A 17,502-nucleotide genomic window follows, 5' to 3' on the forward strand; every position below is an offset into this window, starting at 1 on the left:
TGACATCCTGTGTATCCATCAGGCACCTTGAACCTAGCAAGACACACGAAAATGTTTGTGTAATGTACAATGTCATCTCCAAACATTCTCATTAAAATCTTACACCGTAAACCCCGTAATTTGACGTCTATTATAATGGATGAAAGATATTTAGGTTAGATAAAGGGATATTACCTACTTAAACAAGATGTGCCGAGTTGTATCAATATATCAATACACGTTAAAATGTGAAGACAGAATACCACAACATGGTTATTGTCCAAGCAAACAAAATAGAAACGTTTACCTTGTATATTACTATATCAAGGTACCTTTAAAATATCAAGGACCCGTGAATATTGGCCCTTAATCAACCTAGGTTTGTTGTAAGAAGCGACTTGGCGGGATCGGGACACACCCCAGCGTATCCCAGTTGTGTAGAACGATGCTCATTATGTTGATCACTGGACTGTCTGGTCCAGCCGTGATTATTTACAGACCGCCGCCATATGGCTTTACTATTGATGAGTGCGGCTTTAAACAACAAACAAACAAAATCAAATCAAAATATCAAACATCCATGTTGTATTAACAAACAAAACATTTCCCAAACGGTATGTACAATTGTTCCGTGCTAAGAACATCTAAATCATCTACAAACTGTCACATATACAGTGTATAGTAAGTAACACAGTACAGTTGATCATGTATGTTGTCAAATGCTAGATACGACGTCTATAAAATGTACATCATTCCGTCATATTTGCTGTTTTGCCGTTACTTGCAGAATGACAATTTCAGATCCATCGAGTGTTACGTTTGTATATGGTTTGATCTGTGATCTGTTACAGACTAGATGAGGTTCGTTACTAAATAAGCTGACCCAGTATATGAATGTATGTCATTTTGATAAAAAAATAGGTCTATTTTGTTTGAAAAGAAGCTCAAGCAATGAAGTCAGAGAGTGGGTAAGCTAGACTTGCTTCATTTAGGGCTTTTAGAATACAGATAGGGTTGGGTAGAATGGAAAATAACATGGATCAGAGACTGTGAGACGTTTGGCTCAAGAATGTACTGATGTATTGCAGCCTTGCTCGACAAGTAATAAACATAAAACACTCAATGGTACGCTGATCATAATGAAAATATCACACACCCTGTAAGGCGTTGGCAGATTTTGTCGTAAACTAAAAACTATCATTAAAATATTGACACTGTTCATTATTTGTTACAGTGGAGGGGTGCAGAGGAAAGGACAGCCTTATGTTCGAGAAGCACATGTACAAGTGCCGACAAAGTTATGTATTCATCATCCTGTACTGTGCCGTCACTGTCCTTCCTCGCACACCTGGCTGTTCCTGTCTTTGCACTCCCCACTCTTGACAAATAGTGAACTGTGTTAATATTGTAATGTGTCAACATTTTTAATTTCACGACATAAATTCTGTAAAAACCTCACAGAGTTGGTATGATGTTTTGATTACGTTAAGCGTTTCATTGAGTATTTTATGTTTATTGGTTTTCGAGTTAGACTGCAATTCATTGGTACGCTTTTGAGCTGAACGAATTATGGTTTCTGTCCTAAAATGATATGATAGTGAACGACTGACAGCTCAAATAACAGGTCAAATGAAATACAACATATGACATAACTACACATGATACAAAACACAGATACATAGCAAATAGCTGTTTCGTATGCACTCTAACTATTGTCTTTACAGCTTGTCACTGTAACATTTCGTGTCTGCGGTGGAGAAGAAACTCATTACAACTGGTACACAGTTGGTACAATGTCCAAACATATGATTGTGGAGCCGTAATAGAATTACAGCTCTGTCCTCCTGTCTGAACATCCATGTAAAAGCTTTTGATATCAAGTGATCCTTGAGGACGCTTACACTGACCAATTGTGCAAGCATCCAAGCTATCTGCACCGCGTTAGATTTGCTTCATTGGAGGAACACACACAGCCTGATGGTTTCTCAACGTTCTAGATAGCAGAGTTCCTGTTTACTAATCACAGTCATTACTGTGTTTAGGTACCAAGTGAACCAAGTTTCGGACGGATCTTGTGGCAGGATGTGGCTGATTTTAGCACCAGAAGACGGATCTTAGCATCAAGGCGAAAGTTCTTCAGAGTGACGTAACAAGCACTACGCTGAAACCATAATATAACATCACATGATATCACTTGATGTTGTGACATGTGACATGTACCATTTATTACACAGAACGCTGAAACCTTGATAAAACATCACATGATATAACGTTATGTTGTGACATGTGACATATACCATTTAACACATACATTTGAGAGGGTCTGAACACACTAATGATCTCTATGAAATATTTTAGTTATATTCGTTATGATCTACATATACAAAGGAATAGACCTACCCAGATTCATCGTCAGAGAAGGCGCGACTACGTGATCTCTCCAGCTGAAGGGAAGTCCTCTTCAGTTTCTTCTGTAACAGGAAAACGATGATGGCCGCCATCGCCATGGCAACTGCAGCAATTGCAAACACAGGCTTGTAGGAATGTGCCTTTTGCAGAACCCACCCTGAAACATCCAAATGCAGAGGCTGTAGAGATGAAGATGGTTCTTAGCATCTTGTTGTGCAACATATCTTGTTGTTATGAATAAATTCATAGTTTGCTGAAAAGCTGTCAAAGGGAGTCAGTGTTGCATTATTTGCCCGAACCCACATACTAATGTCTGGATTCAATGCTTTGTACTTCATTTACATCTAAAGTCAATGATACACTTTCATATGTTTGGTTTAAGTGTTGGACCTGACTACAATATGAATTTATGATTAGACCAACGAGTGACAATGAAAGGCAGATTGTCTTTCTCGAGTGATAATGATTACGCAAAAACATAATCAACATAATTAAATAATCTGTCATTACTCGTCATTGGTGGTTATTGTTTTTATGACATACATCGATGTTAGTCACTGGACAGTCTGGCCCTGACCAAACTATTTAAATACTGACAAGATGTACCTGGATTGGGGCGACTCGAGAAACAGAACTCATCACATACAGTTCGTACTAATGTACAGTGCACGCGATCTCGGCGGCATGCCACACCTGTGTGCTTATGTAGGATCTATTTAAGTTTGGACATGCCCAGCCACGTCTGTAATTTACCACTTGCAATAGCATGATAAGCTCTTCACGGTGTCTATTGCAACAGCCGTTGTGTACAGTGCACACTGGGGGGCGGAATCGACTGAGAGCGACCTGCTTGTTGATATGTATCTCAATATACCACGCCTGTCCTTGTGGGGTCTCACTGCACTTTATTGAAGAGTAAACTAGCTCGCCACGACTATCCTACAGCTGAGAATAATTGACATAATAACTGAACAGTGGAGTTCAAGAGGGGGTTGGGTGAATCTACATGACTGCATCGTGACCGACTTTGTGTTGGCGGTTATAAAGACTAGTAAAGGTCAAGAAAACATGTCATAGTTAATGGACGTTAGCAAACGACACTCAGTGGCGCATAATTACCCTCCATCATAAAAACGAATGCAAGTTGACGTTCATAAGGAGACCAGACATTGCTGTCTTCAGCCATAAACATTAGGTATATTTGTGAGAATTACAATAGATTGTTTGACATCAGTATTCTTAATTATCCACTGACAAAGTCAGATAAGGCTATATTAAACAAAACAAGTAATGCATTTTTGTTTTGGAGGGAGTTTGCTGAATATCTTGATCGTGGTCACGATTCTTATTTTAATTCTAATCGTTATAACTGCCAGGGGTCAACCAAAAATAAACCTTCGTCCCGTGTATATGTCGTTATATAGCTAACATACTGGATTTGAAATATTTTTAATACACGTACCTGCCGACGGTGAACCTAGACACATAGCTAATGTTGACACAAATACACATGTTCCGAAAGGGAAGGCAAAGTTGTCTTCTCCTGCAAGGTTGATGAGGATGGATGCAGTTATCTCCCTTCCTGTTCCCGCAAAGCTCATTCCCAACAGCGCCGTATAAACGAATATTATACCTAGAGGCAAGGGAATGATGAGCACGAATGTTAACAGCCCTCCGACCGTAGCAAGTATCACGTACCAATACACAGGATCGAGCAAATAGTTGGTAATACCTCCTTGTAATAGAGTCAGGACGCAAACACTCACGCCAAACACAATCGTCAGTACTTCAGAACCAGGGCTAGCCTCAAAGCTTCTCTCGTGGACGTATTGTTGGATATGGCCGCGGATCACAGACACACCATACCCATACAGAATGATGGCAAATAAGAGGGCGTAGAAACCTGTCTTTCTCCAAATCTTCATCACTGCTAGAATCCTGCTTCTTTTCATGAATACGTGTCGTTCATGGTTTGTCTCGTTCCACAAAGTTTGTAAATCTTCCGAGTCCCGTCTGGCCGAGAGTCGGATCCCGTTGGGCCTTTTAATCAAAGCAGTACCAACTGTTGGCCTCTGGTTCATGTCACTGATGAGGCGCTCTTGTGTCGAGCTTGGTTGAGGAGCATCACTTCGGTCACTAGGTCCAGGAAGGAGGCAGGAGAGGGGTAGGATGTTCATCAGTATCCCCGTGCAGATGAGCAGCGTCCCCCGCCAGTGGTACATGTCGATCATGTTCTGTATCAGGGGATGCGTGAAGTATCCAAGGAAGCTAATGCATCCAAGGATTCCGTACACAATGTTTCTGTTTGTTGTGAACTGTATCTGAACCGACTCGTAGATTCCTATATAGACAAGGGAGCACCCGATACCTGTGTGAAACAAGTTGTATATTAAGGTTACAGAGGTATAAGTATCGTATTCACAGCATTCCAGTAGGTGTGTGCATTTGTTGAACTGAAATTGTGACTAGTACCTATGTGCATCCAGGTTAAACGTAACCATCTACACACGCCTTAACCATTACTTGACCACAGCATTGAATGACATGGAACCATCCTTTCATGTTCAAACAGTTCGTCCCAGCACGGGGCCTCGTTCCCCTAAGCATTCGTAGGGCTACGACAGTCGTAACTCCCATACTTTAACTTTGGGTTCCTTTCTGCTTTTATCTGCCATCTTCACATTTAAACATTTAGATATATTTATATCTATTTACATCCTCCTGCACCGCCGTTGGTGGTGTTTTGAGTAGTAAATTGAATTGAATTGAATCAACATAGACTTACAGCAGCCATAGCGCTACGATCTCTTTAAGGAAAGGAACCGAGGTCACATATGTAGCGATGAACACCACTCTGGACAGGCATGGTATCGGGGCAAACATCATAAAAGACATTATTGCCCCAGAATCCAAGATGCCTGTAGGAAGCTAGTCGTATGACTTACCCTAGCTGATTCCTGTTGTGGGACAGGACACAAGTCCTAGAAACCTTCAGGAGTCAAGCTGCCAAGCAAGGCCATCCATTCAAGGATTCGCCGTGATCAACTTTAACTGATATGCGAATTCATTTGCGACTTAAGTTTCTTAAAAATATTAATTTGTAAATAGCTGTGTTACAATGTGCTACAATGTGTTACAATGTGGATACTATGTTTATAACTTATTGTTTAACGACTGTATATTTTTTGCTGGAGATTTATTTGCTTGAAAACTGACATACCCATAATGATCCCGTAGGTGATAAGTACATGGATCTCTGACTGGGCAAAGGCGGTAATGAGCATGCCCAGAGTGACCACGACCCCTCCAGTCAGGCTGACCAGTCTGGCTCCCTGCACGGTAGCAATCACACCGCATGGTAGGGCTGAAGGAATCAAAGTAACGTTATATTTGCATAACTTGATGGAACACTAGGCAAAGGGCGGTGCATGCACGAGTGTGTTAAACTGACTGATAGTATCCGGGCTTGTTGCGGTCGTACCAAACAAACAAACAACAATGAAAAAAGCACAGGTATGACGGAAACGTTTGTGTGGAGGGTTACATTATAAGCTGGTCATTGGTCACAAGGGGGTCATAAACAGACATAAATCAACTGACACACCAGTGAACAACGTATTTATCTTACTGAAAACATCGGTGAACTGTTTGACATATGGGTCTTGAATAATAATGAGGACTACCGGAGCTCGGCTATTAGCCAGTTGTAGTTTTTCAGATGACATACGTCACATAGAACCTAATAGACGACGAAAAAAACAAATTCAGAGTTATCACCCTTAACAGATTTGCATTCGCAACACATCGGTAAGTTCCGTATATCATACGTGACTCAATTATTCGAGATGAACAAAATTTGCTAACACAAAGTACCAAATGAATTCGGCCTTCTTGGCTCGTAACAGAAAATGTAAGAAGGGTATATTGAAAATAAGAAGTGCGCTCAGCCAGTCATAAAATGACATGTATGTTTGAGAGAGGATAATATATGTTTGTAGTAGGCCGGATGACGGAACAAATGTGACGTATCTGTGAACTGCTGTGATGATGAGGATAACCAGAACACATCACAGAACACTTTCGACAATAAAACGGTGCGTTTTTATGGTGAACATTTCAGGTACGATGTGTCTCACAACACAGTGTTTCGAAACCTATCGAAAGTTGTGAGGCAAATGGCACGTGACAGACTCTCGCAGACAGACACTCTGCACATACCTGCTATTCCAAAAGACGTTACCATGGCGACTGGAACCCATGGCACCACGCTGCGACCAAACTCCAGCTCGAGGATGTCCGCACTGTGGTGAACGGTTGTTTCAATGCTTGATATAAGGAACCCTAACAGTGACGCCACGGCGGCCATGAGGATGCTATGCAGTTGTTTTCCCATCGCATAAACGATGTCGGTCTCTGAAACCAAACCCACTGACATTTTACTAATCGTACTATCTGACAGTCGTTTAATCTGGTAGCAACACCTTTGTTCCAAAAGAGAGTGAATACGGCCTTTACACCCCGTACTGTGAGTTCATGTTTCGCAATTAAAAATTTAAGCTCTGTCATTCTAAGGGATTGTTAAAACACCTCACAATATTTTTCAAGAGCATAGTTGTCTGGGTCTTATAATTCTGGTAAATTTTATGTGTTCACGTGTCGCCCGATTTATCGTTGTACGGTTTATGATACTCGTCCTCGAGTGTTAAAGCGATAAATGTCCCAGATCCGCATTTACTTGGGGATTTACTTTCCTGTTGTAAAACGTAGGAATAACGTTAAACTCACTCACTCACTCACTCACTCACTCACTCACTCACTCACTCACTCACTCACTCACTCACTCACTGTAACTGATTGCCCTCACGTGACTGTGATACATATCCTTGTCATGTGTGGCGTGAGACTAGATCAGCGCTTAAGGTGGAGTATTGCTGAGATCGATATTTACTTTAAGACGCAACATCTCAAATAATCAAGAACTAACACGATGTTTCTGAAAAGCTAGGACGATTGATTCCTCGAATTGTCGCTGAAAGTGGAGTTTTGTTTCTGGTTCTATTCGGTTTATCAAACAACTTATCCTTTACCACCCGTGAAGATCAGGGTTAGAATTGATCTTCAGTAACCCATGCTTGTGGTAAGGGACGACTAATGGGATCGGGTGGTCAGGCTCGTTGACTTGGTTGACACATGTCATCGGTTCCCAGTTGCGCAGATCGACGCTGTTGATCACTGGATTGTCCAGATTCGATCATTTAAAGACCGCCGTCATAAAGCTGGAATATTACTGAGTGATGGCGTAAAGCTAAGCTCACTCACTTATGCCTTACAGTTTCGATCAGTGAGTTTTATCCCTAGCTGTGGTAACACGACAAGTCTGTGGCAACCCGACTCTCCTTCACAGTATGATTAATACAGCCACGGGCATATTCGTCTCAAATCACTTCCGCGTCAGTGTCACCAGTGTACACTAACTGAATACTGAGATTATTTCGTACACATTTTACGTGAATACTTTTTAAAGTGTATGACAAAGAAGTGTATGAAAAAAGACATTCGATGACAGACATAATTACCCAGATATATGAATATGAACAGACACATACGGACACGTGCAAATGTGAATGTGTTTTGAAATGATTTCCCCAAAAGGTGTGCAACTTGCTTAACCACTACCAGTACAGTATATGCTTCATTATTGCCTCTGAGACACAGGTCGGACACATTTTAGCTCATTGGCATGTTTTGCCTTGTTGCAGCAGACAGTACAGAGACGCCCTTGGTGGATTTACCCAAAATGACCATTCGATCTCAGTCTCACGTTTAATTAATATTATTATGATACATAGCTTAAGATTTAAAGGTGTATTAGTTCTGATCTATCAACAGTATTATATACTCACACTCCGGAGCTTTCCTTCCTGGACAGGCGAGTCCCTGATCACATCGGTGAGTCACTAGTTTACCTGAGATTAGTACACCAGGTAATGTCTCGCAGCGTCTTCAGTGTTACATAACAAGGCGCAAGGTGTAAACAGTTATGGTGTATTTTTAACACTGCTTCATGTTGAGATCTTTGAGTCTTTCTATAATGGGCACTGCGTCATCACGCATTTCGGCTGATGTCACCAAATTCCTTATACAAAGCAAACCCGGCCGTTGAGATGATATTTTCCTTCTAAAATGGGTCAGATCATGGCTATAAATAGAAACACGCTCACGTATTTTACCTGTTGCATTGATATTGATTGGTGACGATCATTGTAGCCACCTGTTCAGACCGTGCGTCTGTTGCGCTGAACTCTGAACACTTTAGAAAATGTCAACAAAAGATATCTATTCCAGATCATTCTTAACACAACAGTCGCGTGTGGATCTTTCACATTGGCTTCTTCTGAGAATAAAGCATTATTACGATTTATAACATATATAGATAGAGTGCACAGCTCATAGATTTGTCTGTCTATTGTTCTCTAATCAGGGTAAATCTCACATACACAGGTTGACACAAACATATTTAGGTCTAATTAGTCCAGGAGGAGGCAGGTGAAAAATCTGATGTAGCCTCCCAAGTACTGATTTGGTTTGTCACTGTTTTCAGTTAGTATGATGTCTTTGGCTCATGAAAAGGCCTGTAACACTCTTAGATTATGGTATCAGTCTTTTTTCATAGGCCATTTTATATGATGGGGTCTGTGAGCATGTTCTAGACATTTGGATTGCTGCCCCACAACATCTCAAAGTTAATCATGGATAGTTTTACTACTATCAATCTGATCACTTTCAGTATGACTTTTGTGTATTGGTAAAGGATGTATAACTCTTTTTAACATATTTTTGCTTTTAAAAACAATCAAAATGGCCGCCATTTTGCCCCCATCTTGAATTGTCGTGTGTTGCCTTCTCGTCAGTTAAATTTACATAAAAAATAACAGCGAATGTGTCCAATTTACATCCAATGTTGACACTTTTGATGTTTTTGACACTTGACATTTTAGCGATTCTCCGACTTTTCACGTTAATGTGTGGTGGTGATTTATTTACTGAAAGTTTACATTATCCTTGTAATAGAATCAGTTGTTTTTGTTTCCTATTTACGTCTGGAGTGACAGCACGTTATATGGAATTATTTCATACTATCCAGAATTCAAAATGGCTGCCAAGATGGCCGCCATTGTAGTTTTATTACTTATACATAGCAGGGGACTAAATTTGTACTGATCTATAAAACAAACAATTCATTTGGTGTCACATGTTTAACACAATATAGAAAAAAATTCAATGTTATGGTTAATAAAAGCTTCACATTCCATTGGATGTTGGATGTGATTCTGTGTTGACAGTATTTAGCAGTGTATGGCGCTCCTACACGGCGATAAAGTCGGCCATACCCGATTTTCATGGACAAAAACAGTTCTTCTAGAGTTCATAACTTTCAAAAACAAAACAAACAAGCACAAATGGACCAGCTGTGCGGATTACGTTTTTTAATGTCATCATTCCCAACATTGAACAGTACCAAATCCTTGAACACAAACACCAAAATTGTTGCCGTAGAATGTGTGTCTAAATTCACCTTATCCAAATTTGAGATTTGAACAAGGTCTAAGGTAGCTGAAGCCCGACACGTAAAACCAGAGATAAAAAACGTTTATGAGAGAAAAAAACACTCTGGAACCGTGTTCCATCAACGTATGCAACGGTACCTATTCTACTGGAGGGTTTACAGTAGTAGACACGCATAGTGCATTGTCACAAAATGTACGAACAGTAAAACATCCACATCCACATCCTGCTCCAGAAGAATCCTTGATCCACCTCTGTCCATGGAATGTCTTCTTGGCAGTCGTCCTGCCTCTGGGGGACTTCAGGGTCCATTTCCGCCCCCAAGGACGATGGTATCCCTGCTCCCAATAGTAAAGTGAATATATTTTACGTTATTGGTACTTCCTGTGTCTATAAATGAAAGTTATATGCCTACACGTGAAAAAATCTCAAACATGAAACTCAAGTTGTAACTTTGGAGTAGACGTCATGGTAAACAAGGTTGCATTGCATTTTTTATGTTTTCTTCAAAAAGTGTTTGAAAGAAACAGTTGCTTATGTAAGCGACGGCTCTACTAAATGGGCAAAGAACATTCTACATAATTCCTGCTTCCCACACAGATTATGACTGCGTGAGAACAAAATTTAATCTAAATATTAAATTAAAATATTGAAATACTTTACCAGCAGTCGGCCAGTACACTGACTCTCAAAGTGACCATCCGGGACTTGCTCTGTCTCGAGCTACCTACTGAAGGACGGAATGGTAGGTCAACACTAAGTTATGCCATCTATAGATAGCATCGTATAGGGCATGCACGAAAGGGGCCCTATCTACTCTACCACCTAAATCTACCAGTCAAGTGCGGTTGGGCCTACTGGGGATGCTGAAAAGTCTGGGGCCACAGAGTGTGCAACCCCTAAACTAGCTGGGTTGCTGTAACAACCACCCTGACTGTACAATCAGGCCCTAACACCAAAGCTACTCCATGTACAGTCGGCGCGGGGCTACGCGGAGAGCGGACGTACTATGGAGCCGCTCTACTACACCATGTGTAATAAAGTCCAGGTGGAAGGGTTTAGAGGGACACAACACCAAATCCAGAATGTGTCAGGGTTCCTGCGTCTGAAAGAAATGAGTCATGCATAAGCATCAGGAATCACATTTCTCGCGTATGTAGATTGGTTTAACAACAGCGAGTAAATGTGGTTTTATGCCGCTTTGGCAATATTCCAACGACGGGCCTCAGAAGTGGGTGTGAGCCATAGTATTTAAGTGGGGACTCGAACACTGGCACTGAACGTAGCGTGCTAACTTTTGAACAACTAGGCTACACTACCACTCCGTTTACATGCAGACACCAGTATCAACCTTTCCCATCTATACCTAAATGGCTGTATACTATGAGAGCATGAGTACGCACTGTATATTAAACAAACATTCATGAGCACGCATATTTTCTTCAAAATATATTTGGAAACACCTGCCTGTCTGGTCCTCTGTCGCCCGTCCGAAGAATACTTGAAGTCGTCCTACCTCTACAGGATCTCAAGACCTTCTGTCCCAACGACGAATATTTCACATCATTGTGAGTCGGTGCTCAGACTCCAAGCAGGCTTTAGTGTGGCGCTGGAAACGACAAAGGGCAAACCAGCCACCTTACGTACCCTAATCCCAGTCACCGAGCCCGAAACAAAGGGTGAGAGCTATTGAAAACACTTCACAGTGTTTTTCACAGAGACATGTTTTCTGATTTAGCCAAGAAAGACTCGGTAATATTCATTTTTGAAACAAAACGAAACAAAAACTTCTTTCATTAATTACAGACGTATTTGGGTAAGACAATATGATTAAAACATAATCAACGGCTCATACAATACAGGTATGACGGATTGTAAATTTAAAATTACAAGTTAAACCCAAAGTGACATAGGTGTATGGATCATTCAATACAAATGAATTAAAACAAACTGTCGTCCGTGGGTGGGAATGTTGTAAACCGTGATGTGCCTATCCCTGCTCATCGCATTCGTGACTCACTCGTATTATTATGCGGTTACAGTCTGTTTGCCGTGAAAACGTACCGATGAATGTCTCTTTAAACAAAAAGTAAATCGAATAAAGTGAAATTAAGATTGCAAATTCTTATGATTGCAGCTTGCCAACTGAACATTTAATTCTCAGAATTTTATTCAACTTAGTATGAAAGTTGTTTAACAAACGATCGTGCTCTTGTTTCACTGATCTAACCGCTGCGCTTACCCCCTTGCAATACAAACCAGTAATAACGATTTGAATCTACGATCGTTTGTTAAAAACTTTTATTCTAAGCTGAATAAAATTCTAAGTCATAAATTTTCAGTTGGCAAGGTAAAAATTACGTGGATTCGAAATATTAATTTCACTTTATCTGGTTTACTTTTTGTGTAAAGTGAGAAGTCATCTCAACATCGGACACCACCATACATGTACGAGACACCACCATCACATTCACCAATACATGGCGCACCACCACCGGCATTACATGGGTACACCACAACATCCACCAATGCATGGGGCACCACCACCACATGCACAACTACATATAGACACCACAGCCACCGACACAACATGGGACGCAACACAGCCACCACTAATCACGACACAACTACATCCACCACTACACCACTGGAACACCCAAACCACATCTATTACTGTATGCATGTCATCATCAAGATATGGTGCTATGGTGGACACTGAATTGTTTTAGCCCATCATGTTTCGTTGTGGGTTTGTTCATCCTTTCGCATTGTGTTCTTAGTTACTTTGGTATTCCGTGAAAATATTCTCAAATCCAAATGAATTATTCTTAAGAAACGTGTAGTACATTTCTACCCGGTTCTGAAAGAGCGCAATAGATTCTCATCAAGTTCTACCCGTTCTGCGTCTATGTCGGTCTCCCACGGGTCTTACTATGCCAACACTGTGTGCATTACGATATGACACGGTAGGGTATACAGACATGCGTTTTTAACATGTTCTCCATTTGGGAGAAAACAATTCTGCCTGTGAAACATGAACAAATTTGCAGCTGTCGACATGCTGAATGCTTATTTGCTGGAATTTTTATTGGAAGCAAAACAAGAATACAGTGGGTTGGTAGAGCAATAAAAGAGGAAACGAACAAGAACTTGTTGGGTGAGAAACTGGCTTTAAACTGAGAGGGGGACAGCTGTGGAACGTTTCATCAACTGACACAGGATCTCCGCCTTGGCTGAGTGAGTGAGTGAGTTTAGTTTTACTCCGCATTCAGCAATATTCCAGCTATGTGGCGACGGTCTGTAAGTAATCGAGTCTGGCCCAGACAATCCATTGATCAGCAACATGAGCATCGATCTGCGCAATTCGGAACCGATGACATGTGTCAACCAAGTCAACGAGCCTGACCACCCGATCCCGTTAGTCGCCTCTTGCGACAAGTATTGTCAAATTATATGGCAAGCATGGGTTGCTGAAGGCCTATTCTACCCCGGGGCCGTCACAGACCGTATTCCTGTTAGCTACTGGTATCATGTTGTCATAGCATTGTGACGTCTTAAGAAGTGTGGTGTCATGGGCAGAGTTAACAGTTAAGCCTTACTGTTCAGTTCAGCTCAACCTGATGAGGTGGCTAGGATACGCCCTGAAACGTCGTGAAAATAAACTCAAGACGTTGCTATCTATAAAATTTGTCCGGTAATATTACGCCAACTCCTAAATGCCTTTGAAGAATCACATCTGAAGCTGTTCGAACGTATACAGGTTTGGAATTTCTCACTCATAAATCGTGTTGTATTTAATGCGGACAGTGTGGAATGACCAACTACACTCTATGCATATTACGACATTGAAATGACTGTTGATATTATATAAAAAGCATCGCTGGGAATTACGATTTGTACAGTAACACGGCCACAGTTGATGTTCCTATTGTATCAGATGTCACATATGGTAGTCACATGATGCTCACATTATTCAGTTGAGTAGTGAGCATGTGTTTACTCCTCCTTCAGGGCTGCTTCATCCACATCATGAGGAGGAACACCAGACATGAGGTTTCACACGTTGTGCTCTTGTCGAACCCAACCCACCCCCAACCCCAACCCCACCTCCACCTCGTCAGAATGCGTCCACCAATAGGATGCCAAATTGACCTTCACAAGACAAGGCCTTGAGCAGCTGTATCACAAACAACAACGTAGGTGTCTTTCATCAACCTGCAGTGGTCACATTAGGTACACATGACAATCTTTACGGTGACAAGAATGTTTAATCTTTAAATTTTCGAAAGATGCATGGGAAAACCACCTACAATTAACTCGATATCCCTATCCCATGTACTCTCATTTCACCTGTGAATCTAAGAAGTGCTGAGATAACGATTGTGCCGGTGTTATCGTCTTTATAACCATTTTTCCTCCATAGAGATGAGTACAGAACGAAAACGATAGTTATAAACGTATGTCAGGATTTTCATGCATATCTGAGTTAACAAGGTTAGTACAATTGGGTCAAGGTCAGTCCTCGGAGTCGTCTTGGACCACCTATATTAAATAAGAACTGCACTGGCTTTGACGATCCTCTGTTAGCAAATTGTTTTCCTTTCGAAATTCATTGTTCATTGTTCCGTTGAAGGTGTATACATCACAACAGTTACTGTTCTGCAAAACCCGTTTAACTCTGTTGCTCCGTGCTGGTGTCCCCCGCTGTGATATTGCTGGAATATTGCCAGTGGCGACGTATAACTACACTCGTTCCCTCACTACTGATCTTGGTAACAGTGCATGTTTAGGAGATACCTATACAGTACTGAGAACTTTGATCGATGTTAGGTACAAGTGATAGTCTCTAAATCTCACTAGCGAACCGTTCGGTTCCAAATGATTAATTTAAAAACTATCAAATATGCCTAACATTCAACCAATTTTACAACACAGCACGTTTATCTCCACTCTACCATAACCGATGTAAAATCGAACTCCTTCTCTCCGTGGAAGACACTGTGTACTTCGGCATGGAACGAGAGGCGAATTGACCTCGTCAGTGAAGGGAGTGGTAGGTGCCGTTCGTATTTTCTGAAAGCGTTCCAACATATAAAACATTCTGTCCAGAGAAAACAAACTACTGTTTAGAACTTGACATACGTAATCCAAACTCCACCCGACCGAAACCAGCCTACTCTATCACCCCTGACAACACTATTAAGGAATCGTCTGACCTACTTATTTTTCTTGAAAGTAGTTTGTAGCTGTTGACAGTTACGCAAGAAACTGTTCAAATAAAATTTGAATTATGTTTATGCCAAAGGTTGAAATTTGAAGTGACGGTGGGAAATAATTGACTGGCTGTCGAATCTGATCCTGCAGAATTGAAGAATAGATATTTTTCTGATCGACCTACGACCTGTAACTCATCAGGACGGTTGATTTGTATGGTCGGCGAGTAACGGTCATGCTTTCACGTGCTTGCCTCCACCCCGGAAAAAAAGTGACAGTGTTGCTTTGTCAAAATGTGTTGTAACAAGACTATCCTGTTTTGGGTCCTCAGGTCCGCAGGATTCAGGGGTTCAAAACCACAATGACACCAAACAGAAGATTTTGTAAACAAGATAAATTTATTTCAAGCTCCAACAATAAAATCTGTTCCAGACAAACAAGTGAATCCCTCACCTTTGACTGTCAGACCCCAGAGTGCAGAGTGTCTGACCTTTAATTCTAACCCAATAAAACCATGCTTTAAAAATTACCTAATACATGCCTACAAAAGAAAAGTTCAGTGGAGTGATCCCTCTGCTCATGAGAAGCCCAGGCACCAGCCCATCCCTATACATAACACTATGAAAGAAGCATGCCTGATGGATCCTCAACCCTCAAGAGCTAAATATAAATGGACCAGCCCACAAAAGCCTAACCTAATATACTGGTTATATCCTAGCCTAATTTCTCCTGAAAGTTAACCCTGCCGTTACAGTGTGTACATGCGACTAAATTGGGAGTCCTTCCTTGGAACATTGTTTTCATTATTTGGGGACCGGATTAAGGCCAAGCTTTTTTCAAAGTGTTCGAACATGACAGTGACAGCCTTGCTGGGAAGAAGGCAGAGAGAAGAACTGTAGTGATTCAATTTCTGACATGTATTTTGCGAACGATGCACAACTGGACATGATAGAGTATGAGTGGCATAAATTTGCTGTCTCGTCAGACCGTTTATCTTGCAAAGTTCCCATACTATACGGAAACTAATATAACATTCACGAGGTAAATGTTTAGCAACGTTTTGCTGCACAACTGTAAAGATGGGGGTGCATCTGTGCCAGGGTTCCTGATTTATAAGTTAAATATTGTTTATGTTTGGGACTGTGCCTTGTAATTGAGTTTGCATATTTGTTTATGATAGAAGGTTATATGATAATGAAGTTCCCTGATAATTGTGGAAGAAAAATCATATAAGTTAAACATATTTATCGAAGTTTTATAACTGCGTTGATATTAGTTCCATCACGTCTGTTGTGTTGACGTTAGTTCCATCACGTCTGTTGTGTTGATATTAGTTCCATCACGTCTGTTGTGTTGACATTAGTTCCATCACGTATGTTGTGTTGATGTTAGTTCCATCACGTCTGTTGTGTTGATATTAGTTCCATCACGTCTGTTGTGTTGACGTTAGTTCCATCACGTCTGTTGTGTTGACGTTAGTTCCTTCACGTCTGTTGTGTTGATATTAGTTCCATCACGTCTGTTGTGTTGATATTATTTCCATCACGTCTGTTGTGTTGACATTAGTTCCATCACGTATGTTGTGTTGATGTTAGTTCCATCACGTATGTTGTGTTGATGTTAGTTCCATCACGTCTGTTGTGTTGATATTAGTTCCATCACGTCTGTTGTGTTGACGTTAGTTCCATCACGTCTGTTGTGTTGACGTTAGTTCCTTCACGTCTGTTGTGTTGATATTAGTTCCATCACGTCTGTTGTGTTGATATTATTTCCATCACGTCAGTTGTGTTGACATTAGTTCCATCACGTCTGTTGTGTTGACATTAGTTCCATCACGTATGTTGTGTTGATGTTAGTTCCATCACGTCTGTTGTGTTGATATTAGTTCCATCACGTCTGTTGTGTTGACGTTAGTTCCATCACGTCTGTTGTGTTGACGTTAGTTCCTTCACGTCTGTTGTGTTGATATTAGTTCCATCACGTCTGTTGTGTTGATATTATTTCCATCACGTCTGTTGTGTTGACATTAGTTCCATCACGTATGTTGTGTTGATGTTAGTTCCATCACGTATGTTGTGTTGATGTTAGTTCCATCACGTCTGTTGTGTTGACGTTAGTTCAATCACGTCTGTTGTGTTGACGTTAGTTCCATCACGTCTGTTGTGTTGATACTAGTCATCTTGGTGCTCAAGCTGAAGTAGTGCGGCAGGCGGTAGTTCTCACAGTAAGATTTGATAATGCGAAGTGAGGCGGCCTTTAAATCAGATGAGCGTCAATCCTGAATTGATCAGGTCTGATTTTTCTAAACAACCAATCAGAATCTAGTATTATGTT

The 17,502-nt window shown here is 41.0% G+C and overlaps 1 protein-coding gene across 1 annotated transcript; it reads right to left on the reverse strand.

Annotated features, from left to right (window-relative positions):
- Positions 1-543: 543 nt before the first annotated feature.
- Positions 544-8,595, reverse strand: LOC137282430 (monocarboxylate transporter 9-like). The gene is made up of 6 exons (XM_067814180.1): positions 8,292-8,595; positions 6,607-6,801; positions 5,609-5,752; positions 3,851-4,756; positions 2,380-2,545; positions 544-2,140 (listed from the first exon to the last, which is right to left on the reverse strand). The coding sequence occupies exons 2-6, from the start codon at positions 6,779-6,781 to the stop codon at positions 2,116-2,118; spliced, it is 1,416 nt and encodes a 471-aa protein (XP_067670281.1). The 5' UTR covers positions 6,782-6,801; positions 8,292-8,595; the 3' UTR covers positions 544-2,115.
- Between the last annotated feature and the right edge of the window lie 8,907 nt (positions 8,596-17,502).

This window comes from Haliotis asinina, chromosome 4, assembly GCF_037392515.1.
Source record: "Haliotis asinina isolate JCU_RB_2024 chromosome 4, JCU_Hal_asi_v2, whole genome shotgun sequence".
NCBI classification, from domain to species: Eukaryota; Metazoa; Mollusca; class Gastropoda; order Lepetellida; family Haliotidae; genus Haliotis; species Haliotis asinina.

Coding starts and splice junctions, on each gene's coding strand:
- LOC137282430 (XM_067814180.1), bottom strand. CDS start 6,781: ATGGGAAAACAACTGCATAGCATCCTCATGGCCGCCGTGGCGTCACTG. Junction 2,546..3,850: donor TCTAGGTTCACCGTCGGCAG/GTACGTGTATTA, acceptor TGGATGTTTCAG/GGTGGGTTCTGCAAAAGGCA. Junction 2,141..2,379: donor TTCTCTGACGATGAATCTGG/GTAGGTCTATTC, acceptor TTATGGTTTCAG/CGTAGTGCTTGTTACGTCAC.